General features: G+C 41.5%; 1 protein-coding gene across 2 annotated transcripts in view; it reads left to right on the top strand.

Annotated features, from left to right (window-relative positions):
• The window catches only part of inpp5a (inositol polyphosphate-5-phosphatase A), a 288,035-nt gene that overhangs the window by 152,762 nt on the left and 107,453 nt on the right, over nt 1–27,820 (top strand). For both annotated transcript variants that reach the window (XM_088351848.1, XM_088351849.1), the window contains exons 7-9: nt 2,083–2,135; nt 6,500–6,619; nt 25,541–25,625. In XM_088351848.1, coding sequence (XP_088207974.1) covers nt 2,083–2,135; nt 6,500–6,619; nt 25,541–25,625 — 258 coding nt within the window. The remainder of the gene's footprint in view (nt 1–2,082; nt 2,136–6,499; nt 6,620–25,540; nt 25,626–27,820) is intronic.

Below are 27,820 nucleotides of genomic sequence, written 5' to 3'. Positions count from 1 at the left end.
TAAAATGATGACTCACAACACGTGGTAAGCTTTCTCTCCTGGCTTTGATCTCTTTGATCTCCGGCAAAACTTACATCAAATGCGACAGAAACCAGGGTTGGGTAGGGTTACTTGAACTGGATTACTTTCAATGACTTTTGGATGACTCCAATACCAAATATGCTCATAAAAGACAAAAGAAACTAAATAGGAATAAAATGATGACTCACAACACGTGGTAAGCTTTCTCTCCTGGCTTTGATCTCTTTGATCTCCGGCAAAACTTACATCAAATGCGACAGAAACCAGGGTTGGGTAGGGTTACTTGAACTGGATTACTTTCAATGACTTTTGGATGACTCCAATACCAAATATGCTCATAAAAGACAAAAGAAACTAAATAGGAATAAAATGATGACTCACAACACGTGGTAAGCTTTCTCTCCTGGCTTTGATCTCTTTGATCTCCGGCAAAACTTACATCAAATGCGACAGAAACCAGGGTTGTGTAGGGTTACTTGAACTTGATTACTTTCAATGACTTTTGGATGACTCCAATACCAAATATGCTCATAAAAGACAAAAGAAACTCAATCTGAATAAAATGATGACTCACAACACGTGGTAAGCTTTCTCTCCTGGCTTTGATCTCTTTGATCTCTGGCAAAACGAACATAAAACGCGACAGAAACAAAATGACAATAAATCCAAACACTTTGCCAACATCAAACAGGGATCTTTTCTTCCTCATGCCATGAGGCTCTTTAACTCCACCCGGAGGAGTAAAGGCCCACATTAAACCACACCCCCTACGTTGCATATTATCGTACTTTTATTGCAGTGTGTATTTTATGTAGCACTATTTAAATACTCTATACAACACGTCACATTGGGTATTTGTATATTGTATTCCTTTTGCTTAATTATTGTATTGTTCTCAGCGAAGGGATGCTGCTGGAAATATGAATTTCCCTGCACAATATTTGGTATTGAAGTAATCCAAAAGTAATTGAAAGTAATCCAGTTAAAGTAACCCTACCCAACCCTGCCTGATTATAAGCCGCACCCACCACATTTTAAGAGGAAAACTGATTTTGTACATACACAAGCCGCACCTGTATATAAGCCGCACGCTTCCCCATTTAAACATGTAACACAAACACAAAATTAACCCAAACCTGACTTCAAGTCCCGCGATTGAAACTGAATGTCCTTCATTAAAGTCCACAGTCCAAAAATCACATCCGGCAAAATGAACGGAAAATGATACTTAAGGTACTTAAGGTTTGATGCAGACCTGCAGAGTCCGGGTCCCGTTGAAAGTCATTCAAGGTAAAAAGCGTGTATTTCCAAAGGTAGAGGTGGGGGAAATATATCAGATGAACACATTTACTGACTTAACTCCTTTTTCTTTAACCAACTTTTTACCCCCTCTTCTCTCCTTGTCTGTCCCTCATCTTTAGCGGTCCCCACTTAGACTCAACACCCCGCGTTTGTTCCGCCCCTCCTTTTTCATTCACCTGTGCAAAACATATCAGAATAAGCGTCTAAAATAAATACAAATAAATACATTACAAAAATATACAGTTGCAAATACATATTATACATGGGTTACACATGTTTACAAAGAAAGACGGTACACCGAGAGAGTTTGTTTCTCTTGCTCACTCAATCTGTAAATTGGCAAGTCCTATCAAATGAAGGACGCCTCCAAAAAATGTGTGACACTGCGGATTTTCAATTACATCGGGTTGTTCTGGTACACATTAACTACGAAAATCGAGTCACATCTGCATTCTTATTATCAAGCACACTTGCTGTGGATTAAATCTTGTCTAATACCAACATTTTAAATTTTTTGGGAAAATCCTTTTAAAACTTGACCTCCCAATTATAAGCGTTCATCCAGCGACTTCAATCAAAACATGATCTCTACACAGAAAGAGAAGGAGAAAGCACAGAGTTCAGAACTGTTGATTCGGAATTGAATCCATGAAACATCAATTTAAGACAATAATTTATCACAATGATTTATGATGAAAATACAAAATTGATTATATCTGAGCCACGTGACTTTTTCCTAAGCTGTTTTCTGCTTTGCAGTGCAAGTGGTCCAGGAAAGGATTCATCCGGACTCGATGGGCACTACCTGAATGGTGAGGTTTTTTTCCCCTTCTTTCCATACGTTGAACCACATCATCATTCATTCCTGAGCATTTTCAACTCTGTCGTTGTGAGTTCTTTACAAAGGAAAGGACAATTTGACAGCGGGGATAGGGCTAATAGATAGATAGATAGATAGATAGATAGATACTTTATTCATCCCTGTAGGGAAATTCACACTTCCAGCAGTATCCTTTTGTTGTTTATTAACAGATGAACAGGATGGCCTCGGGGTGCTGTGTTGTAGTTTAGCAACAGCGGAGTGGATGACGTTACACGCTAGGTCAAAAGTTCGACGTCCCTGCAGCAGATGGAAATATTTGTGCCCAGGGTTACACCACCTCGTGTTCACATAAATAGCGAGTCCACTTCCCTCAGGCTTTTGTGTCTCTGTCTGCCCTAACTCGCTGAAGCCGGGTAGCTCCACGTTAGCATTTGGGATGCTAGACGCGAGCCATGTTTCTGTAAAACACAGCAAACTGCACTCCCTGTACGATTTGATGTTTTTCACCAGCACAGTCAGTTCGTCTGTCTTATTTGGTAGCGAGTCCACATTTCCCATGATTACGGACGGTACTGAAGGCTTAAAACGCCGCTTAGCCTTAGCTCCGGCCCTGCATCCACGATAGGGCCCCCTCTTCACACCGGCACGAGAATTCTTCAGGGCAAGGAGTCGATTCCTCGAATAAACGCATTTTTGTGCATTAAAACCCATTACAATAGGATAGAAAGTCATCCAAAGTGTCGTTGTCAAACGGGACGAAAAACACCAAAGATAGAAGCAGACACTTTAAACAATAAATCACAATAAGAGCAAAATAACAAGGAGCTGCTGGAAAGGCTGCCGTTCGCTACCTCTCTCATGCAAGCACGAGGGGATTTGATAAGACGTAATCATGTTAGTCTAGATGTTGCATACGACAGATGACAAAAAACATGACACGCAATTAAAGCTGTGTGGGAGGAATGCAATTGCTAGCTTCAAGTTTCCAAGCGCAGGGGCGGTGGGTGGAAGGGCGGGTCAGGACGGCTTGTCATCTAATAGAGGCATGACATGAAAACGAAAGAGTTGGAAATGCTATGGATGTAAAGCGGGCATGATGTTTGACAAGAGAGGAAACTGGTTAAGTGACACTCATGCGATGGGCGGGGTGGACTCATCACGATGCACGGAGCTATCGCCTCCATCTTGACAAACTGAATGAAAACAGATTAGCTTCTTTATTTGTGCCGCTACGGCTAAAGATGCTCACAAAGCGGAGTTGTTAAGCTAGTCCTTTGATAGTGTGTGCAGCCTCTGAAGCGATCAAAATCCATCCATCCATCCATTATCTGCACCGCTTATCCTCAGTAGGGTCGCGGGGGTGCTGGAGCCCCTCCCAGCTATCTTCGGGCAGTGGGCAGGGGGACATCCAGAACTGGTTGCCAGCTGGGGAAAGATCACTTACTCGCTCATTCACATGTAGAGAAGATTTGGACCGGCCAATTAGAATATTCAGAATAGAATAGAATATACCTTTATTGTCATTGTTACAACACGGGTTGAATATTCAGTTTCAGATTCAGATATATTTTATTGTCATTCTTGTACAGAACAAAATGTCGATACATCTGACCCGCACACTTCCCTTGAATGTACAAATATAAATAAAATGTTGTATTGAGTTGGAGTATTGAATAATAATACTATAGTCTATAGTCTGCCAGTCGGATCGAGGACAAAAGAGGCCGAAAGCCGGGACGGTAGAGTAGACGTGGTCAAGATCAAAAACTGGTCGAAGCCCGGGGACAGACAGGAGCAATACTAATACTAATAATATACTAAATAATTATAGCTATGTATAGTATTATACAGTAGTGCAAAGAGTGCAAGAGGAGCAACTAACCAGATGTGCAAAATGGGCAGTCAGGTAAACAAGTCACTGTACAATAACAATAACACTGGAGTACGATAGTGCAGAGGAGAACAGATGTGCAAAAGAGTGGCTAGGTATAAGAGAACTGCCAGTAGTGCAAAAAAACAAAACAAACAGATGTACAGATTAGCAGCTGTGTAGGCTTACTATGTGTGTGATTGACCATTTAACAGTCTAATGGCCAGGGGGACAAAGTTGTTGCGGAACCTGGTGGTCCTGCACCGCACACTGCACTACCTCTTCCCAGAGGCTAACAGAGTGAAAATATTGTGACAACGAAATTGGACATGGCACACCAGGTTCACACTTTACAGTGAGGATAAAGAAAACAAAGAAGATGTTTGTACTGTCCTTGTTGCAGGCTTTGTTTTCCTCCAGAGGGGGGTGTATGAGGGGGGTGAGGGACAGACAGAGTTGGCCGGATCCAACTAAATGTTTGATCTTACTGTACACACGGTCCAGTGTTTTTTCCCTGGTTGCTCAGTCCACGTATTGAATGGATTTGGGAAGTACAGTCCTTAAGCATGCCAGATTAAAGTCGCCGGCGATGATAAAAGCTCCATCAGGGTGTGCAAGCTGCTGTTCATTGATAGCAGCGGGCAGGAGATTTAGCGCTACGCTAACATTAGCGTCCAGTGGAATGTAAACAGCAACAGCAACCTGACATGCATGTTTTTGGGAATGTGGGAGGAACTGGAGTGCCAGGAGGAAACCCACGCAAGCACGGGGAGAACATGCAAACTCCGCACAGGAGGTTCGATTTCATGACCTCCGAACTGTGCCGCACACGCGCTAACCACTGCGCCGCCGTGCTGATTGATCAAAATCCAATTCAGATTACTTATTGATTGAGCTACTTTGTATTTAAAACACGCCTTCGTTAAGGTATTATTGGAAAATAATAACGAGTGTTAGTTATTTTTAAAGGAGCTATACGGAATTTTACCTGCTTCGCCATTCTCTCTGGTGTGGCAACATTGCAGCCTCAGTCTAGAAAGACTACATTTTATAGAATGAATGAATGGCCTTTATTTTCATTATACAATCGTACAATGAAATTGTGAGCTTTTCGCTTTAGTGCAAATACAAATTACAAAATAAAAAAAAACATAGATATATTTTAAAAGCTATATACTTAAAAACAGTATATGAATTATATAAAATAAATATGGGAATATTCATAGTAGCAGTTGTACAGTACATTGTGCTGATGCGTGTTGTTAATGGGAGTTCCAGGTAGTAATGGCCCGGGGTGTCAGGACCAGAGCAGAGACAGGACCCACTTGCGTTGCGTTTCCCACAAGTTTGATTAGAAGAAAGGGAAAGGGTTGCTGGACGCGGGAAGCAGGTCGCTCTGAACGCAGAAATGAATCTTCTGAGGCAAGCGGTGTTGGGAACGGAAAAATGAGGGAGCAGCCGGGACAGGAGAGCAAAATACGGGGTCAGAAGCGAGTCATAAGCCAGGAAAGGAGACTATACGTGGTCGAGGACAAAAGAGGTCGAAAGCCGGGACGGTAGAGTAAACGTGGTCAGGATCAAAACAGGTCGAAGCCGGGGGATAGACAGGAGAGCAAAAAAACGGGGTCAGAAGCGGGTCAGAAGCCAGGAAAGGAGAGTAAACGTGGTCGAGGACAAAAGAGGTCGTAAGATGGGACAGTAGAGTAGACGTGGTCAGGATCAAATCGGGTTCAAAGCCGGGGGGAGGACAAGAGAGCAAAAAACAGGGTCAGAAGCGAGTCTTAAACCAGGAAAGGAGAGTATACGTGATCGAGGACAAATGAGGTAGAAAGCCAGGAAGGTAGAGTAGACGTGGTCAGGATCAAAAACAGGTCGAAGCAGGGGGACAGACAGGAGAGCAAAAAACGGGGTCAGAAGCGAGTCATAAGCCAGGAAAGGATAGTATACGTGGTCGAGGACAAAAGAGGTCGAAAGCCGGGACGGGTGAGTAGAACTAGTTAGGGTCGAACCGGGTTCGAAGCCGGGGCACGGACAGGAGAGCAAAAAACGGGGTCAGAAGCGAGTCAGAAGCCAGGAAAGGAGAGTATATGTGGTCGAGGACAAAAGAGATCGAAAGCCGGGACGGTAGAGTAGATGTGGTCAGGATCAAAAACAGGTCGAAGCCAGGGGACAGACAGGAGAGCAAAAAACGGGGTCAGAAGCGAGTCATAAGCCAGGAAAGGAGAATATAGGTGGTCGAGGACATAAGAGGTCGAAAGCCGGGGGACAGACAGGAGAGAAAAAACAGGTGGGAGTCAGGGTCGAAAAAGGCTTGCCTAGTGTAAACTGAGGTTCGCAGACGGACTGACAACAGGTGACAGATACGAGTGGGTTTAAATAGGAACAGGGAACCAATCAGAGTCCGAGGCGCACAGTTGATTCCCATCGGCAATCATGACGAAGAATCTTTGAACGTAACCCAACTGTTTTTCTTTTCCCGTCAGTTCTTTCGACCTGGTCAACATTCACCTTTTCCATGATGCGTCCAATCTGGTGGCCTGGGAGAAGAGCCCTTCAGTCTACTCCGGAACAAGACAGAAAGCCCTGGGCTACGTCCTAGACAGGTGCATTTGCATGACACGGAAGCTGTTCATTGTTTTCTTTCCATATTTGCTTTCCATTCATAATGATGTCGGACGAATTTATAACCAAGCTCTCTAAAAGAAGCGTCGTCCTCTAGATGCTAGGTTATTTCCCATATAAAACGCATTAAGATGCACAACATGTTCCCCTGTCATCTCCACTTTGAATAACTATATGTATATGGGTGACACGCTTGAATTATAGGACACTTTTTATTTACACCATTCTCTCTTTGATAAAAGAATGGCCTACCTTTTAATGGACAAGGATGTTTTCCTGCTTTTTTTATGATGCCCTTACTTAACTGGATTTACTGGCGTGATGAAGATTCTATTTTGATTGAATCTTCCACTTTTATTATGGTTTTACAGCTGTCGCGCAATCCCCCTTCGCCTGATGTCAGCTTGTAAATAGATGTATAGCTGAGTGTCACACTGTAATTTTCCAGGGGTGTGAGCGTTCACACAAAGTCAGTGAGCAACGCTTGAAACAAGAGTGAGCAACGGCAATCCCAAGTGTGGCAACTAAATCGTTATCAAAAATCTTGACATCACGTTACATTTTGATGAGTTTCCGGCAATGCAAAATTGTTTTTCTCTTTTGAATGAATTGACTCATGTACTAATGCAAAGGTTTCACGACCTACAAACGTCGATTGTTTTTACAATTCTTTCACAAGATATCCATTTCTTTTTATTTCCGAATATATTTTGTGGAATAATATTAACATTTTTGGGGGCTTATTGAGTCGGTTGCACGATACACAACTGTGTTTAATCACATTTTTTAGTGGAAGTAGAATGTTGGCAACAAGATTCACTTGATATCATTGGAAATTATTTGAATGCAACACAAACTTTTTCTTCTTTTTTCCCTGTATTTTTCTACTTTTTTGTTACTTTTTTCTTTTTGCTCTCTATTTACTTTTTTCCTACATTTCTTTCTTCTCTTTTTTTCTGGCTTTTTTCTAAATTTGTCCTTATTTTTTTCTCTTCCTTCCACTACTTTTTCAAGCCGAGCTTTTTAGTGAGCCGAGCCGAAGAAGCCGGTTCTCGACAAACTCTTCTAACTATACTCAACTTCGTTCTACTTCGACTCGATTTTAAAATACCGCATTTAGGACACAACGTCAGGGGAACCCGTGTTTTTTTTTTTACCTCCATGCACTGTAACTTTGACTTAAGTCGCTTCTTAATTCGTAATTTTGAGCCCTCATTTTTGTGCGCTGGCTAGATTTTCTTGTGCCCAGCTTAGAGGGAACACCGGTCACACTCGTAGTCGGACAGCAGAAGCCATTGAACGAAAATCCACTCCGCCGATTGGCGTTTTCCACGCTCCCTGCTTTGAAAATCCTCACGTTTCACAACGCTGTTACTTCTGGGTCATCTCGTTTCATTTCAAACTTCTCTTTATCCGGTCGGGCGTCGGGGCTAAGTGGCGCCAGAGAAGGATGGAGAGCTTTCACGTGGAGACTTCCCGGAGCAGGTTGTTGCAGAGACTTCGCCTCTGTGGTTGACTTTGAGGGAACCTGTCTCGCCCAGATCCGGAGCACCCAAGTGAGAAAAAGCTGGCATTGCAGAAGGAATGGAGGAAGAGCAAGAAAAGGGTCCTTGGGCTCTGTAAAGGGCAATAAATAATGGGTCGGTCCTTTCACAGAAGCTGCTAACCTTTTGGCAGCCACCAGCAAACTCCATTATCCTCCGCTGATCTGGGAGGACAATGTGCCCGGGCTGGGCTTTGAATGAAGTCCTACCACCAACAGTGTTCCCATTCAGTGGTCGGTTGGGAACCATCTTTTTGACTATTGTCCCTAAATGTGACTCCCTACCCCCAGAAAGCAGAGCAGGAAAAGGGACAGGGGGAATATCTAAAGCCTACCCCCTCCTTTTCCTCTCTTCTCACTCTCCTCCTTCAGCTCCAACCTATCATTGCAAGATAAGGAGAGGAGGAAAAAGGGGGCTAATGGGCGCACCACCATCTGAGCTCCACAAGGAGTCATTACAGCAGTCTAACACGGGAAGGACATATCCGCGCTGCTTGGGTATCAAACCTCGGCTAACGCTTTATCTGGGGCCCGGTCTTGTATAATGCGGCTTACAGCCCATTGAGAACTGATCTGATAAGCCTTTTCCTCAGTGGCTCTTTTAACCGCTAAACGGTGTTTATCTCCAAAGTGCTTCAAAGCCTCAGGGGAACAATGCTGAGAAGGAACAGCGTTTTGCTCGCCGGACCTCAATCTTGAGACGCGGTAAAAGCATGCCGCTCTGTTACCTGTTATGTTTTTTTACAATTAAAAAAACAATTCCAGGAAACGTATTTCCCCAAGTATATTTGTGCACGGACCCTTTTTTACAACTTAGAATTTGCTTCTTGTACTAGTAAAAACATGTTTGGTTTGAGTCATGTAATCAACTTCTATTTTACTATCATCACATTATCAAAACATATACATTATTCCCCTCGTTCAGTACTGTTTGAACACTTTTTTGTTGTTGTTTTACTTAATATAATAATATTATATATTAATATAGTAATATTATACTTTGTGCACTCTGCACCCAGAAAGAGTCTCTGCATCCGCCCTCTATAAATGTCAAAGTTAAAATGAACGTAGCTGTTGGATGCCAAGATTTATCAGAGATGCTCTGGTAAATCTCCACCAATCCCAACAGGGACTTAGTGGGCACAAGCTGAATATTTAAAAAAAAAAAAAAAAAAAAAAAAGATGCCAACAGGGCCTCGAGGGAAATCCATCAAAATTTAGACAGTGAAAGGTGAACCAGGGAAAACTGCATTATGACGTTTGGCAGTTTTTCACACTTGATAATGCAAAAACCTAAAGAATCTATATTTAAAATACAATTGTACATAGATTATGAGATAATTCAAGTCAAGTCATGTTTATTTGTGACGCCCTTAATCACAGAGAGTCTCAAAGGGCTGCACAGACCACAGATTATTGCAAACGACAGATTTTTATTACACCATCCCCTGATCTAAAACCTACATGAGGGCAAGGAAAAACTCAAAAACTTTAGCATTAGGAAAGTCAAGTCATGTTTATTTGTTTGGCCCTCAATCACAAAAAGTCTCAAAGGGCTGCACAGACCACAGATTATTGCAAACCACAGACTATTATGACACCATCCCCTGATCTAAAACCTACATGAGGGCAAGGAAAAACTCAATAACCTTAGCATGAGGAAAGTCCAGTCAAGTGAACTCCTGTTTATTTGTGACGCCCTTAATCACTAGGAGTCTCAAAGGCCTGCACAGACTACAGATTATTGCAAACCACAGACTATTATGACACTATCCCCTGATGTAAAACCTACATGAGGGCAAATAATACACAGATGTTGTGTGTGTTTTACGCTTAGATTTAAACAGTTCCACTGAGGTTGCAGGTCGAATCTCAGGGGGAAGAGCATTCCACAGTACCGGGGCCCGAATGGAGAACGCTCTAGAACCTGCGGATCTCTTCTTGGCTCTTGGGATTACGAGTAGACCAGCATTTTCAGAGCGAAGGCTCCCGACTGGAACATAGTGGGACATTAAGTCTGAAAGATGTAAGGGAGCAAGTTAATGCATGATTTTGTATACTACCAACAGAACTTTAAAATCACATCTTAAGTTAACAGAGAGCCAATGCAGGTTAGCTCAAATCGGGGTCATGTGATCAAACTTTCTTGTCTTTGTTAAAAAGCCTCGCTGAATCACTTATGTATGTAGTTGATTTCCCTCTGTGTACCATTATTTGCTTATTTCTTAGTATTGAAAGTGCTCAGACGTATTCATTAAAGAACAGCTTTACATTACAACTGTGAAATCCAGGCACGGAGGCTCCTTTCGCGGCACGCCATTATTTTGGCACAAATATAGTCCATTGTCACAGCGCCGAAGTTAATTTGATCAACATTGAGGACATTTACCGTTTTTGTTCCCTGAAAAGGCTTGTTTCATGCTCATTTTCGAACCATTGAAAGGCGGTGATTGGCAGAAAAATAATGTTGCCTTTAACAATTCAAAGCAATTAGTTTCCCATGGGGAAGCAGTGGGCCACACTGGCTACCACACAGCGATTCTTTGTGGTTTTATGGACGGTCATCAGTCAACTGTCAGAGGGTCTCAAAGAGCCCTACAACCTAAATGTTTCCCTTTCGGCTTTTCCCAGAACAACAGGCTGAAAGAGCATAGAGAGGCCGGCGAGTCTTCAGCCAATAGACATTTGGAGCAGCCAGAGGGTGGGCTAGATAATCACAAGGAGATCCTCCATAAAGCCAGGAGGAATGTATTAAAAGGACCTGTGTGTGGGTGTGTTCACTTATCTATTCGGCTAAATCTTTTAAAACGGGTTTTACTGCAAAACATACATTTATGTATTACACATCAATTATTTTTCAACTTGTAGTCTAAACTCAATTCATAAATCCGGATTCATGTGTGCGCGCACAGGGATGTGTTTGTGTGGGACCTGTAGGCTTCAAAATGGCTGAACATATTTTTAGGGAAATTTACACAATGGTACTTCGGGCCTTTGCGAGTGTCTATAGCTAGGTTTCGTTGTCAAGGGACCCCAAATAAGTACCGACAAAATCAATAATCGTCTTCTTTCGTGGGGTCTGCTTTCGTGGGTTATTTAACGCCCTCTGGTGATCAAATTGGGTACTGCAGCTCCTGACCACTCCAAGCAGCTGAATTCAATCTTGTAATGGAATCTACACCTTGATTGATGTAAACAAACCCCTGCTGCAACATCAAGGCTTTTAGTGAATAATTTTGCTGCATAAAAATAAGAACCCATGAGTAACACATGCTGTATTTTTCGAATTATATGGAAATGTGGCTAAATGTAGCTTAAAAAGATGAGTTCTGGCTTAGGGGCAAGGTTAACTTCAGCTGCACACACACAATCAGAATCATTGCTCATTTGGGATTCAACCAAGCTTGACTGAATTGCCAAGTCAATGATTATTCAGTTCTTACTCACAGACACAAAATATTTTGGACCATGGCCATCCCAAATGCCCGAACACCCAAACAAGTTAAGCACCTCGGCACCCAAGTTGGTCATGCTCCCTCCGGATGAGGCGGGACACCAGAAAGAGGCCATGTCACTCGGGTCAGGGTGACACGACACACTCTTCTGTCTGACAGCTTTCACTGGTTTACCCCTGCTGCATCATAGAGGTGCCCTTCCCATCCCATAGAACAGGTCCAAACATCCCACTATCATTTCACAACACCTCTCCACTCATTCCTATCACCAAAATAATATACCATATACAAATGTTGTTCATTTAATAAATTGATTAATTAAGTTACAATGACTTTGCCGTAGCCAGATATTGCAAGTTGCCCTTTTTGTTTTATTCTAGCCTTAGAGAGCTATTAAGCATGAATTTGGATTATGTAAAATTGATACCGGTGACACAGCCCAAATAGCAATTCCTTTATAATTATATTCAACTGTAATCCGTGTACTTTTCCTAAATAAATGTGCAATTTTATAATTTGATTTATTATTTACCGGTAATTGAAAACATCTCAAGAAGGCACAACGAATGCGAGTCTCGCCTTGAGTTTCATTTTTCATGTACATTGTAATGTTATCAGGGTTGGGTAGGGTTACTTTAACTGGATTACTTTCAATCACTTTTGGATTACTCCAATACTAAATATGCCAACAAAAGAAACTAAATAGGAATAAAATGATGACTCACAACACGCGGTAAGCTTTCTCTCCTGGCTTTGATCTCCTGCAAAACTAATGCGACAGAAACAAAATAAAAATCAATCCAAACAGCTTTTTTTGCCGTTCCATGTATTCCGTTACTCCCCAAGCCTGCACAAAATGGAGTAATTTTATTCCTATTGAGTTTCTTTGGTCTTTTATTAGCATATTTGGTATTGGAGTAATTGTATTCACAATTAGTTTCTTTGGTCTTTTATTGGCATATTTGGTATTGGAGTAATCCAAAAGGAATTGAAAGTAATCCAGTTAAAGTAACCCTACCCAACCCTGCCCCTGGGTGACAATGGAAACATCCCACACAGCACACTCTCTCCCGTGTCACTGGCATTGTGGGCGTCGCAGAAGAGGTTTGGGGTGCGAACACGGGACCTTCTCGGCGGTGTCAAAGGCCCTGTCAGGGCCACCCCTGACCCATTCAGAAAGATGTCAGCCAGCGCATTCCTCACAATGTTAACATTCGACCAAATTCTGCACATTTACTTACAATGGCTGACCGAGCACAGCCCCGCCATTATGTGCAACGTTGAATTTGACCGGGCCAATTTATGGTAAGTCATCTTGTCAATATAATCATGACACCGTCCCCAGTTTCACCCTCTTAATCCCGTATCGGCGCTCTATTGCGTCCCAGTTTAGCTGTCAATCATGCCGAATAATCCTGCCAAAAGTCAGTAAGGAATACTGACTGACTAGCAGGGTTGGGTAGGGTTACTTTAACTTGATTACTTTCAATTACTGTTGGATTACTTCAATACCAAATATAAATAATGATCTCGATATCCTACCCTGTGTATGGTTCTAATTTCCACGTTTTTGGAGTATAAAAAAGGGCTGGAGTGAACTTTTGTAATTATTGCCCCAGACTTCTGCACAATATGTTAAGTACCGTAAATTCCGGACTATAAGCCGCTACTTTTTCCCCTAACTTTCAACCTTGCGGCTTGTTCAGTGATGCGGCCAATTTATGTGGGACGACGTCCATATGACTAAGTCTCTTTCCCATACTGAAGGAAGACGACTTTGATGACGTCAGTTATAAGGAGGAAGATGAGGACGGTTTACCGTGCTTAGTATAAGTCCGATATGTTTTTTTAACAGAACTGTTCACTGTGTTGCGAGCGTGTGGCTAGTAGCGTTTTGCTACCCTTCACAGGCACGGTTTGGGATGAAAGTTATAATATTATTATTAAAGCTTTGAAAACTATCGGTGTACCGTCTGTCTTTGTAAATATGTGTAATCATGTATAATATGTATTTGCAACTGTATATTTTTGTAATGTATTTATTTTAGAAACTTATTCTGATGTTTTGTACAAGCAAATGAGAAAGAAGGGGCGGGGCAAACGCGGGCTGACGGGAAGTGGAGTAAAGGTGAGACGTGTTTGTGGACGCGGCCGACAATAGTGGATATATATTTTTCCTACCTTTACCTTTGGAAATATACACTTTTTTCCTTGGATTACTTTCAACGGGCACCTGAACTCTGCGGGTCTGCATTAAATCTTAAGTACCGGTATCATTTTCCGTTCAATTTGCCGGCTGTGTTTTTTTGAGACTTTATCGGGTATTGGTTAAATGAATGCATACAATTTTAATCATTACCCTGAAATATTACCTCTGGGAACGGTGCATTCGCAATGATCGCAGCAAGGCTTTAGGGCTAGAACCTTAGCTTGGCCTTTTGGCTGAGAGTAAGTGTCCCGGCTCCTAGGCTTTGTAGCGTATTATGAACTGACCGATAACGGATAATGGATAATGAATAACGAAGATAGAACAATAACCCTTAAAAAACCCCCATTGGTTAAATTTGTGTTTGAATTGCGTTTTTTCAATGTGAGCGCATGCGGCCAATATACAAGTGCGGCTTGTGTATGTACAACATCGGTTTTCCTCCCGAAATATGGTGGGTGCGGCTTATAATCAGGTGCGCTCTATAGTCCGGAATTTACGGTATTATCTTGAAACTAATCAAGATAGACCAATGAAAAATCTAGATTTTCTGCAAAAAAACATCCTATTTCTCTACATTTTGCATGTTAAATAATTTGGAAATACCTTTAACCTTCGTAAGATATTTGTCTCAGATGAATCGGGACGTAAAGTTCGAGAATAGTGTGTTAAAGAGCCTGGGAGCTAACTTGAGGTGGGGGGGTGCTATAAATTAGTGTCTGACCCCGGTCTTTGTGTAGCTCCCCCAAAAAGAAGGCCCTATGAAGACCCGAGCCTGAATCTCAGTGAGAACGGCCAATGTGAAGAGGGCTCTTTCAGGAGTGTCACTGCGCGATGAATTGGCCGGGAGAAAGCATGTTTATAGACTGTGTAAAGGAGTGCGTCTTTGTACCACAATGTCACCGACACTGGTACAGTTTTCCTGAATGAACTGTGATGACGAGGCTAATGGGGGGCCCCGGCGAAGGGTGAAGATCACCCAGCGGGGGGTCGGAGGGTCTCTCTGGACCCCCCACTCTCAGGGCCTTTTCACACCCAGTAGCTGGAGCTAATGTTGCAATTCTTCGCCCTGCGGACAAAGGCGTCGGGGGGGTGGAGGGAGTCAACTTTCACACCAGAGGGTCAGCATGAGTGCTTTAGGAAATGATCGTGTAAACAGAATGTTACCTTCTGACCTGTGGCTAAAACCTTAGGCCAGGAGACAAAACGGGCAAGCCGTGGGTATTAGGCATGGCTGTTAGCCGGATAAAGCTACGGAATGTAGCTTTGAATGGCTTCTTGTAGCAATGAGGAAACATAAATGTCATGCAGAGTTTGACAAGTTTTACTTGCATCGCATATATCGAAAGGTGATCCTAAGCACGGTTAAATTCTTTAGAACACATTGTCCAACTGTCCCACCACACATTATTTAATATGGCCTGAAAGACAATGCTAAGAGAAGAACATGAGACATTTTGAAATGCAGCTTTGAATATATCCACAGGGTTGGGTAGGGTTACTTTAACTTGATTACTTTCAATGACTTTTGGATTACTCCAATACCAAATAAGCTAATAAAAGACAAAAGAAAACTAAATATGAATCAAATGATGACTCACAACACGTGGTAAGCTTTCTCTCCTGGCTTTGATCTCCGGCAAAACGAACATAAAATGCGACAGAAACAAAATGAAAATAAATCCATTCATTTGATTCATATTTAGTTTCTTTGGTCTTTTATTAGCATATTTGGTGTTGGAGTAATCCAAATCTAGTTGAAAGTAATCCAGTTAAAGTAACCCTACCCAACCCTGCGGAGTAGCATACCTGCCAACAGGGTTGGGTAGGGTTACTTTAACTGGAATACTTTCAATGACTTTTGGATGACTCCAATACCAAATATGCTAATAAAAAACAAAATAAACTAAATATGAATCAAATGATGACTCACAACACGTGGTAAGCTTTCTCTCCTGGCTTTGATCTCAGGCAAAACGAACATAAAATGCGACAGAAACAAAATGAAAATAAATCCATTCATTTTATTCATATTTAGTTTCCTTTGTCTTTTATTAGCATATTTGGTATTGGAGTAATCCAAAAGTAATTGAAAGTAATCCAGTTAAAGTAACCCTACCCAACCCTGGTAATATTATTCAGTGTTGGTTTTCAGTGTACTTTGTAAACTTTTGATTTGAGATATTCCAATATATTTGTGAGTGAATGATTATATAATTGATTTTGATCAGTTTCGATATGAAATAATAATCATTTTGAAAAAATTTTTTGAAGGAATAAAATGACTGAATTTTGTGCAGGCTTGGGGAGTAACGGAATACATGGAACGGCAAAAAGCTCTTTGGATTTATTTTCGTTTTGTTTCTGTCGCGTTTGATGTTTGTTTTGCCAGAGATCAAAGCCAGGAGAGAAAGCTTACCACGTGTTGTGAGTCATCATTTGATTCATATTTACTTACTTTTGGCTTTTATTAGCATATTTGGTATCGGAGTAATCCAAAAGTCATTGAAAGTAATCCAGTTAAAGTAACCCTACCCAGCCCTGTAAATCCACTGGTTGTTGCTGAAGCCAACAGCCACTCGCAAAGCACCCGGTGTAGCTACGTTTGCTGATTACCATTAATCAACCAGAGAACAATACAGGAGTTAAGCCAGTTTCTATAATAGATAATCAAATCTAACAGCAAAATTCATATTGTGGATAAACATATAATATAGTCTTGAATATAAAAAATGATATAAAAAGAATGTCAGGATAAATACCAAGGTAGTGCATGCAGACTGACCCAAGTTGTATGTATATTTAGCAACAATATAATTCCGAAATAAGTCGAGAAATCAATGACCATTATTCCATACTCTTAGGCAAAATATATATTTTTTCACAGTTTTGTGCCCCCTGTTTTTCCAAACATACTATAATATGAATATAATTGAATATCAGCCACAGGATGAATTCGGTATTGCAATGTTCTTCAAATGATTTAGTGGTCCACAGAAGTAAATCTTAAATCCTTGTTTCCTGCTATCAAAAGGCAACTTGGGATAGTTAATGGTAAATGCTAAATGGTCTGCATTTCTATAGCGCTTTTCAAGCCAATGAAGACCTCCCAAAGCGCTTTACAATGTGCTTCACACTTACCCATTCACACACACACTTACACACCAATAGGGAGTCAGCCTCCAAACATTTTGAGGATAATCAAGATGCTAAATGGTAAATGGTCTGCATTTCTATAGCGCTTTTCAAGCCAATGAAGACCTCCCAAAGCGCTTTACAATGTGCTTCACACTTACCCAATCACACACACACTCACACACCAAAAGGGAGTCAGCCATGCAAGGCGCCTACCTGCTTATTGGGGGGCATTAGGGATTCAGTGTTTGGAACGTGTCTTCATTTCGATAACATTCAATAAGATGTTCCATGCTGTTGGCAGGGTTGGGAAGGGTTACTTTAACTGGATTACTTTCAATGACTTTTGGAAGACTCCAATACGAAATATGCTAATAAAAGACAAAAGAAACTAAATATGAATAAAATGATTACATTTTGTGCAGGCTTGGGGAGTAACGGAATACATGGAATGGCAAAAATGATGTTGGGCAAGCTGGATTGATTTTCATTTTGTTTCTGTCACATTTTATGTTAGTTTTGCTGGAGATCAAAGAGATCAAAGCCAGGAGAGAAAGCTTACCACGTGTTGTGAGTCATCATTTGATTCATATTTAGTTTTTTTTGTCTTTTATTAGCATATTTGCTATTGGAGCCATCCAAAAGTCATTGAAAGTAATCCAGTTAAAGTAACCCTACCAAACCCTGGTTTTGCCAGAGATCAAAGAGATCAAAGCCAGGAGAGAAAGCTTACCACGTGTTTTGAGTCATCATTTTATTTATATTTAGTTTATTTAGTCTTTTATTAGTATATTTGGTATTGGAGTCATCCAAAAGTCATTGAAAGTAATCTAGTTAAAGTAACCCTACCCAACCCTGGTTTTTCCAGAGATCAAAGAGATCAAAGCCAGGAGAGAAAGCTTACCACGTGTTTTGAGTCATCATTTTATTCCTATTTAGTTTCTTTTGTCTTTTATTAGCATATTTGGTATTGGAGTAACCCAAAAGTCATTGAAAGTAATCCAGTTAAAGTAACCCTATCCAACCCTGGCTGTTGGTGTGCCTAGCATAAAAACAATGGGTGTGGAGGCCTACCCCATAAATGTGACAATATTTAACTCTATTTTGAAATGTATTTGTATTTTTTTCCACATGTTCTTTTAATTTGGACTTATTAACATTGTATTATTTATAATTATTTATTTTCTTTTTTCTATTTTTAATATTTGATTTTTGATCACTTATGTATCCCTCGAGCTCTTCTCCCTGGAACTCTTTTGGCTCACGTCGCTCGAACATCATCTAATCATAAAGTTATAGCTGCGTTGCCGTCTTATTTCTTCACCTTCTTGCCCTTCACTCTCATTGATGCATAGAGAGGAAGTGACCGTGCATTAAGACTGGCAGCCACAACACACACTCACCGCCACCAAGTGGCCTCTCACTTTACCGCCTCATAAATATATTCTTATTGAGGCCTCGGAAGTTCACCCAGAGATATATCAATATGATTAGTCATGACAGAGAGCCAAACATCCGGAATCATTAACTACACAGGAGGCTTCTATATTAGCTTTGTTACAAATGCATACCTGTCAAGCTCCAGGGCTCCAGGTCCTTATAAACCAGGCGTGTCAAACTCATTTTAACTCAGGGGCCACACGATAGAGCAAACATTCTGTCTGGGGCCGGACTAGTAGATTAAAGAGAAAGAAAAAGAGGGATAAAGAAAAAAGAGAAAGAGGGAGGGAAAAGAAGAGAGAGGACGGGACAAAGAGAGAGAAGGAGAGAGCGTGAGAAACAAAAGAGATAAAAGGAGAAGTCGTGAGAGAGGGGGAAAGAAAGAGAGAGGAAGAAAAAAATCCAAAGAGAAATAAAAGGACAGAAGGAGAGAAAAGAGAAAAGAAAGCCCAAAGGGTAGGAAGAGAGAAAGAGAAAAGAGAGAAAAAGGAAAAAAGGAAGTTAGAGCAAAAGAAGTTAAAAAGACACAGAGAGAGAAAGAGACAAAGAGCAACAAAGGAAGAGACAAAGAGAGACACAGAGAGTGAAAGAGACAGAGAGTGGGAGAAAAGGTGTGGGAGAGAGAGAGAGACAGAGAGAGAGGAATGAATACAAGTACAGTGTCTTTGTGAGAGGCACCTGGCTTTGGCAACATTGAGTTGACATATTTCAACCTGCAGCTTGTTTTTCTCTTGCGCTTTTCTGAGTGTTTTCTCGCGGGCCGGATTCAATCCCTCCGCGGGCCTGATTTGGCCCACGGGCCGCCTGTTTGACACTTGTGTTATAAACTGTCGTATTTTCTCTTACAAAATACAAAATAATCTTACACCAGTGTTTCGGTTTGCCGGCGTCCCTGCGTCCTAGACGCATCATTTTTGCTGGGGACGCATAGTCTCAAAGCAACGTGCGTCCCCGGGACGCAACTTTTTTGACACCAAATTGTCATCATTACCCGATCACTTTTATTTTTAACAAAGATTTACCGCACTCCAAACTTTTCGTCAGGCAGATCCGCCATTGTTGTTTTGGTCTCGCGGGTCGAGTTTTCGTCCGCACGCCGATCTCGGCCAACGAGATCTCGTCGCTTCGAGATGACGTCATTGTTGTGGTGGTTGTCGTCGAGTTTTAGGTGCAAATCAACAAAAAATTGGTAATTTCTTCAGTGTCAGTAATAAGTCGAAACATAATGCAGAAAGTGATAACAACGGCAATAATTCCGGCACAAAAAAACGGCGGAGAAATTCTTCGGAAGATCGCGGAGGCAAGGAAAAAACATGTGTTGAAGCCAACGATTCGACGAAAGAAAATAAACAAAAGAATACTCCCAGCAAGAAAAGGACTTTTATGCCAAAATGGACTCAATTATATTCCTGGTTACGCTATGAGGAAGGTGATAATGGATTGGACCTTGAGAAAGCATTACAACTGTGGCGGGACAGCAAACCACGAAGAATATATGAACTGAAAAATCTGAAGTGATAACTGTATTACCAATTAACTGTGATGATTAAAACTGCATGAATATATATAGGTTAATATTTCCTACCCTTTGCGCTTTCTTTTCTCTTTTCTCTCCTTCTGTCTTTCTATTTCTCTTTAGATTTCTTTCCTCCGCTCCCTTTCTTTCCCCATCTCTCACGACTTCTCTTTTTATCTCTTGTTTCTCACGCTCTCTCCCTCTCTCTTTCTTTGTCCCGCCCTCTCTCCTTTTTCCTCCCTCTTATTTCTTTATCTCTCTTTTTCTTTCGCTTTAATCTAGTAGTCCGGCCCCCGACAGAATGTTTGTTCTATCCTGTGGCCCCCGAGTTCAAATGAGTTTGACGCCCCTGCATTAGAGAATGTCCTAATGCTTGCTGTCAATTCTAGCACCTAAAATGGAAACGGTTGTATGTGCATATGATAACCGGATGGGAAACTAGATGATTAAATTGGATTAATGGGTTTTAAAAGCCTCTCTCCATCGTCAGTGTTTATTAATCATGTGTCAGCTTACAAGGCCGACAGGAGAACCAACAAAAAATAAAAAAGTAAACATCTTTTTCTTAAAATCACATTGATTTGAAATACATTTTCAAAAGTATCACTTTTTGCTCCCGGACATAAATCTACTGAATCCAAAAGCATTCGTAAAGCGCCCCCTAAAAGTTGTACCGTATTTTCCACACTATAAGGCGCACCTAAAAGCCTTTATTGTTTTTCAAAAGCTGACCGTGCGCCTTATAATACAGTGCGCCTTATATATGGATCAATATTAAGTCGCAAAGTCTTGCAACTAAGGCAAGCAGCCGCCGACTCGATTTTCCCCCGAAGGCGAAGTCGTCCTCGGTGTATGCTGAGACTTATATACCGGCGTTTCATTTCCTAACCAATGTGTCAATCATCATTTGAATCAGTCACTATTGGCTAAAGTTATTCGGAGGTAAAGGGGGCGGATCCTTTTGATCATTTACAGGCTCGCATAAGCTAAAGGGGCGAAACAAAGCCTGCGATTGGCCGAAAAAGATGAATGTGAATCACACGATGGGTTGCACTACGGCATAGAGAAAATATGTTTTACTATTTTGTATTTGTAAATATTTGACTCTCCTGGATTGACTACACTCACGGTTGTAAGAAGACCATGGTTACGTATCATTATTGAACGTGATGGCTGCAAGAGAACTTAGGTGAGCTACGCGGCTTCATATAACGATCTTGATGTTTCTGTGATGAGTCTATTTTGAAACTCAATTCAATTCAAAGTGTTTATTGTCATATGCACAGTAAAGAACCCGGTTTCCCTGCACAATCAAATTCTTACTTTGCTGTCCACACTGTTGCCAGCGAAAAATAAAATGGAAACTAAGAAATGTTTGTTTGGTGACATCGTACGGACACCGCATCCGCACGTGTCTACGACACGTATTTGCTTCTTTGCAAGCTTTTGGAATGTTAAGGGGGTAATAAGTTGGACTGAACTATCTGACTGTTTTGTCGACGTTCCCATTGTAGCGCCTTATAATCCGGTGCGCCTTATGTATGGAAAATATAGGACCAAAAACTAGTTTTTGGGGGTGCGCCCTATAACCCGCTGCGCCTTATAGTGCGGAAAATATGGTATTTGGTATCTCTGAGACACATCCTTCTCTAGTTGTGGACAGTGTTCCTGCTGATTAAAGTGAACTGACTTCAAAACCGATCAGTCCGTGGATCAAAGGAAGCGAGCGATATCTTCTAATCGAATGATTGCTTCGCGTGACGAATATTGGAATTGAGAGCGTGTTTACTTCCCTTTTCTCGGCTTAATGAGTTTAAACCTGTTTCATGAGGAGACGGTGCTCCCTCATGCAATTTCCGCTGATGTTTTCATGTGTAATCAATGTCAATAAATGTTAATTCTTTAAAAAAAAAGAATAAATAAATGAAACAACAATCACTTGTAGTATATAGGTTACTACAGTCAGCTTAATTAAAATGTGATGGTTTAAAGACGTATTTTGTATTTTCCTAATGAAGTAACATCCATCCATCCATTATCTGCACCGCTTATCCTCAGTAGGGTCGCGGGGGTGCTGGAGCCCATCTCAGCTATCTCCAGCCAATCACAGGGGACACAGGGACAGACAATTTGCTCACTCATTCACACCTAGGGACATTTTGGACCGGCCAATTAACGTGACATGCATGTTTTTGGAAATGTGGGATAAAAGCTCCATCGGGGTGTGCAAGCTGCTGTTCATTGAGAGCAGCGGGCAGGAGATTTAGTGCTACGCTAACATTAGCGTCCAGTGGAATGTAAACAGCAACAGCAACCTGACATGCATGTTTTTGGGAATGTGGGAGGAAACCGGAGTGCCCAGAGGAAACCCATGCAAGCACAGGAAGAACATGCAAACTCCACACAGGAAGGTTTGATCTCCCGACTTCAGAACTAGTGCCTCACACGCGCTAACCACTGCGCCGGCTGTAAGAATTATGTGTCAAAATATTCTTAAAAGGCTTCGTTCACGTGTTTGAAAACCTTTAAAATGCTTGTATTTTAATGTTGTGTTTTCAATGACTGAAAAGCGCTTGTAAATGCTTGAAGTTGTTGCCCTGTTTTTTTTAACAAAGCTGTTAAAAAATGATGTTGACACTGCTAGCCTGTTTAGCCCACTTGGTCCTCAACTGGTCTGACTATTGGACGCACCACCCGACCATAATGAACCCCGCTCGCTTTGCCATTGCATTTCTTCTTCCTTCGTGATTAACGGCAGTTGACATTAGTTTGTAGTTGGGCATTTATCATGGGCCATCCAAGGAAATTAAGGTAGTGTTTCTCAGTGGTAAATTGTACTTGGAAGAAAATGTAAGCTATAGTTAATGGTCATTTTTATTCCACACCTATATGCGGTCGAAAAAAATAAATATATTCACAGTTTTCTTTAGAGCTACAAATCACATGTCTTGATGCAGTGGCTTGCAAAACTATTTGGCCCCCTTGAACCTTGTGACCTTATTGCACATTTCGGACTTCAAACTGTCATTTCTTGTGAAGCATCAACAATAAGTGGGACACCATCATGAAGTGGAACAGACTTTATTGGATATTTTAAACTTTTTTAACAAATAAGAAAACTAAAAAGTGGGTGTGCAAAATGATTCAGCCCCATCGAGTTAAGACTTTGCAGTGCTACCTTTTGCTGTCGTTAACGGCTACAAGTTGCTTGGGGTATGTCTCTATCAGTTTTGCACATCGAGAAAATGATATTTTTGCCCATTCCTCCTTGCAAAACAGCTCGCGCTCAGTGAGGTTGGATGGAAAGCGTTTGCGATCAGCGGTTTTCAGGTCTTTCCACAGATTCTCAATTGGATTGACCTCTGGACTTTGACTTGGCCATTCTAACACCTTGATATGTTTTTTGGTGAACCATTCCATTTTGGTGAACTGGGTGGATTTGCAGTGGTCTGATACTCCTTCCATTTCAATATTATTGCTTGCACAGTGCTCCTTGGGATGTTTAAAGCTTGGGAAATCTTTTTGTATCCAAATCCAGCTTTAAACTTCTCCACAACAGTATCTCGGACCTGCCTGGTGTGTTCCTCGTTCTTCATGATGCTCTCTGCGCTTTAAACAGACCTCTGAGACCATCACAGTGCAGGTGCATTTATACAGAGACTTGATTACACACTGGTAGATTGACTTCAAGGGGACCCAAATAGTTTCACAAGCCACTGTAAATGCACGCGCAAGATTAAAAATCTCATTTATGAATCAGAAATATATTATTGGCTCTTCAAACACACGATTCACACCGAATATCTTATTGTAATTATTTGGAAATTGACTTTGGAAGTCCTTCATGATGCTTTGAATTTGCAGAGAAAAAGGAGGACGGACCCTGTTTTAAGATTTGATACACAAATCATACTATTGCCAGTGTCTGAAATGCCTGACAAAAAGTTCGCGAACACCCGAGCAGACAACTCTGAAAAGTTGCCTTCCCTTTTTTTTTACAACTTGAAACACAATAAGACGAGTAATCGCAAAAAAACATCGTTGCAAAGTATTAAGGATTGATCATCAGAATATATAACAGAACAACACTTTGAAATTAAGTTTATTATAAATCTACTTATAACATCCGTTGCATGTATATGACATCGCTGTTTTCCATCTGCCATCAGTATATACCTGTATTAACTCATCTTCATTCATGAAATGTTTGCTACAAGCCACGTGAACTCCTCTTTCCACGATGCTTAATGTACGTTTACGTTTTGTAGCGTCATACATTTTGTTAGCTTCTTTTGTATGTACCTGTATTGACTCATCTTCATTCATGCAATATTTGCGTCGCGTCGTCTGCTTCAAGCCACGTGAACGCCTCTTTCCACGATGCTTTTAAATGTACGTTTACGTTTTGTAGCGTCATCAATTTTGTTAGCTTCTTTTGAACCTTTCTTCTGGGGCTGAGGTTTTGGCTTGACTCCTAACCACTTATCCATTTTTTTCTTGTGTTCTCTGTGTGTCTATTTTGGAAAATGATATGCAAATGCACGACCTTACAATGCCCAGGAAAGTCCGGATGCACGAAGTTATTCGATCCAGGCTTCTCATTGGCTGCAGGGTATGCAAATTGCCAAACGAACCGAAATTTCCAAACCGAACGAAGATTTCGAAATCGGAATAAACCAAACGTGTGATTTGAAAATAAATCTTTTTTTTTTTTGTTTTTTGTTTTCTTTCTTTCAAGTCAAGTCAAGTCAAATTTATTTATATAGCCCTTAATCACAAAAATGTCTCAAAGGACTGCACAGGATTACAGTTACAAAATTACACAATTACCTGATCTTAAACCAGCATGCGGGCAAGGAAAAATTCAAAAACCTCAGTGTGAGGAGAAAAGAGAAACCTTGAGAAAGGACCTCACATGTGGTAATCCCCCTTCCAGGATTGACCAGGGTGAATTACAATTAGCATTACTGTACACAGAATAGTAAACATAAGGTAAGATGTTGCAAATGTCCGGAAAGTGCATGACATCAACGACGCCCCCAGCCTGCAAACCAGTCCAGAAAGTCTATGACGGCCACGACGCTGCCTCCCGTCTTAAGTCGGCCACCCGGGCGGAGAAATTTTGTAAGTTGTACGCCCGACGTACAAGAAACACGCCCTGGGCGTCCGGGCAGACGTTATTTCCAAAGTCTATCTAGGGGCGGCAGTGGCGCAGGAGGTAGAGCGCTCGTCTTGGGATCAAGAGATCGCAGCTCGAATCCCGGCTCCTACGTGTTACATGTCGAAGTGTCCTTGGGTAAGACACTGAACCCCTAATACCCCCAATAAGCAGGTTAGCGCCTTACATGGCTGCACGGCCGCTATTGGGAAATGTAAAGCACACTGTAAAGCGCTTTGGGAAGTCTTGACTTGAAAAGCGCTATAGAAATGCCGATCATTTTATTTCGTTTCATCTCTAGCAACATTCTTATCAGAGTATTCATTCCACAAGGTGGTGATGTGACCTTTCATTTCTAACTTCTCTAGTCCCGTGTAAAGACAGTCCACGCATACTCTAAAGCTTTTCTGTTTTTTCCTAAAAACTCTCGTGGCTGTCATGTTTTACAGGATCACGGACCAGCGGTATGAAAAGATGCCATATTTTGTCTTCGGGGATTTTAACTTCAGGCTGGACTCCAAACAAGTTATTGAGGTGAGTGTTTTATTGCGATGAACATGAGAAATCGACTAACTAGTGTGTGTGATGTGTGAAATCTGTACCGAACTGTCTTATAATCAGGGTTGGGTAGGGTTACTTGAACTGGATTACTTTCAATTACTTTTGGATGACTCCAATACCAAATATGCTCATAAAAGAGAAAAGAAACTAAATAGGAATAAAATGATGACTCACAACACGTGGTAAGCTTTCTCTCCCGGCTTTGATCTCTTTGATCTCCGGGAAAACGAACATCAAATGCGACAGAAACAAAATGAAAATAAATCCAAACAGCTTGCCAACATCATTTTTGCCGTTCCGTGTGTTCTGTTACTCCCCAAGCCTGCACAAAATTTACTCATTTTATTCCTATTTAGTTTATTTTGTCTTTTATGAGCATATTTGGTATTGGAGTAATCCAAAAGTAATTAAAAGTAATCAAGTTAAAGTAACCCTACCCTACCCTGCTTATAATACACTCTACACTAGGAATGTAATATGCCATCAAACTAAGTTTTATGGGCAGCACGGCAGCGCAGTGGTTAGCGCATGTGCGGCACAGTTCATGGCATGGGAACCTCCTGCGTGGGTTAAAATCCGGCTCCAGACCTGTGTGGAGTTTGTATGTTCTTCCCGTGCTTGCGTTGGTTTTCTCCGGACACTCCGGTTTCCTCCCACATTCCAAAAAACATGCATTTCAGGTGAATTGGCCGGTCCAAATTGTCCCTAGGTGTGACTGAGCGAGTGAGTTGTCTGTCCCCGTGTGTCCTGCGATTGGCTGGCAACCAGTTCAGGGTGTCCCCTGCCCACTGCCTGATGATTGCTGGGATGGGCTCCAGCACCCCCGCGACCCTACTGAGGATAAGCGGTGCAGCTAATGAGATGAGGAGATGAGATGACTTAATTTTATATATGTGTTTGCAAGAGAGAGCCAGGCCCGCTATATAAAGTACTTAAAACGGTTTAGTAGCACTGTCTCTTTGGAGTTATGACTCATTAAAGGTTTGACTGTGGTCAGCCCAGCTGTGTTTGCTAACTCTTCCTCCAAGTGCATTGTTATGTTTTGCTGCCATTGACTGCGTTTTCTCACCCCCTTCCTCTTCTGCACACTCCCTTCCTTCTCATGGTTGAAATGGGGCCTGCTAGGTAGACTTCGGGGGTTCGGGGGCGTTTGTTAGTGGCATGGCGAGTCATAAAGGCAGAATAGGAGTTTTGGGTGATAACAGAGTGGGAGAGCTCCTTGTTGCACAATCCTCACCCTCCTCTCCGCAACAATGGCTTTCGAATCAGTGGCCCTGTTCGAGGTGTGGGCATTGTTCGTTTCAACCAGAAGGCCATTCATGAGAGAAAGGAGGAGGGGGGGGCTTTCTGAATGCATGGTTTTTTGCACAAATGGCTAAGGAAGGGCTTCACTCTGTGTGGTATTTGCAGAGAGGCCACCTGTAGGGAAGGCAACAAGCCACTAGGAGGCATGTGGATCGCCTCAGGAAATGCTAAGTGCTCCCCTTCCAATAGTCTTACTGGATTGTCCTGGTTTCTCAACACACATGTTGTTGCTAGGCAGTGTTCCCTCTAAGCCCACCTGAAAATCGAGCCACCGCACAAAAATGAGGGCTCAAAATGACTCATTAAGACGCGACTTAAGTCAAAGTTACAGTGCATGAAGGTAAAAATACACCGGTTCCCCTGACGTTGTGTCCTAAATGCGGTATTTTGAAGTCGAACGAAGTTGAGTAAAGTTAGTAGAGTATGTCGAGAACCGGCTTCTCCGGCTCGGCTCACTAAAAGGAACCGGCTCTTTCGGGTCCTAAACGGCTCTTCAGGTTGTTTTTGCTTCTTTAATCCCAACATGACCAAATATGAAGTAAAATTATGCACAAAATGACTTAAAGGAAGGGGGGAATAGAACAAAAAAGAAAAAAATACCAAAATGAAAAAGTAGTAAAAAGCTGAGAAAAAAAGAAACAAAAGGAAGAGAAAAAAAGAACGAAAAAATTAGAAAAAAAGCCAGAAAAAAAGAAATGAAAGAAATGTAGGAAAAAAGTAAATAGAGAAGAAAAAAAAGTAACAGCTCGGAAAAAATAAACACAATGAGATTTTTTTTAAAGGAATAAAAAAAAAAGTAGAAAAAACGCAGAAAAAAGAAGAAAAAGTTTGTGTTGCATTCCAATAATTTCCAATTATATCCA

Source organism: Urocampus carinirostris, chromosome 13, assembly GCF_059441175.1.
Source record: "Urocampus carinirostris isolate Australia breed hairy pipefish chromosome 13, RoL_Ucar_1.0, whole genome shotgun sequence".
NCBI lineage: Eukaryota > Metazoa > Chordata > Actinopteri > Syngnathiformes > Syngnathidae > Urocampus > Urocampus carinirostris.
Note: the sequence above shows the minus strand (reverse complement) of the source record. Positions and strands in the feature narration are given on the sequence as shown.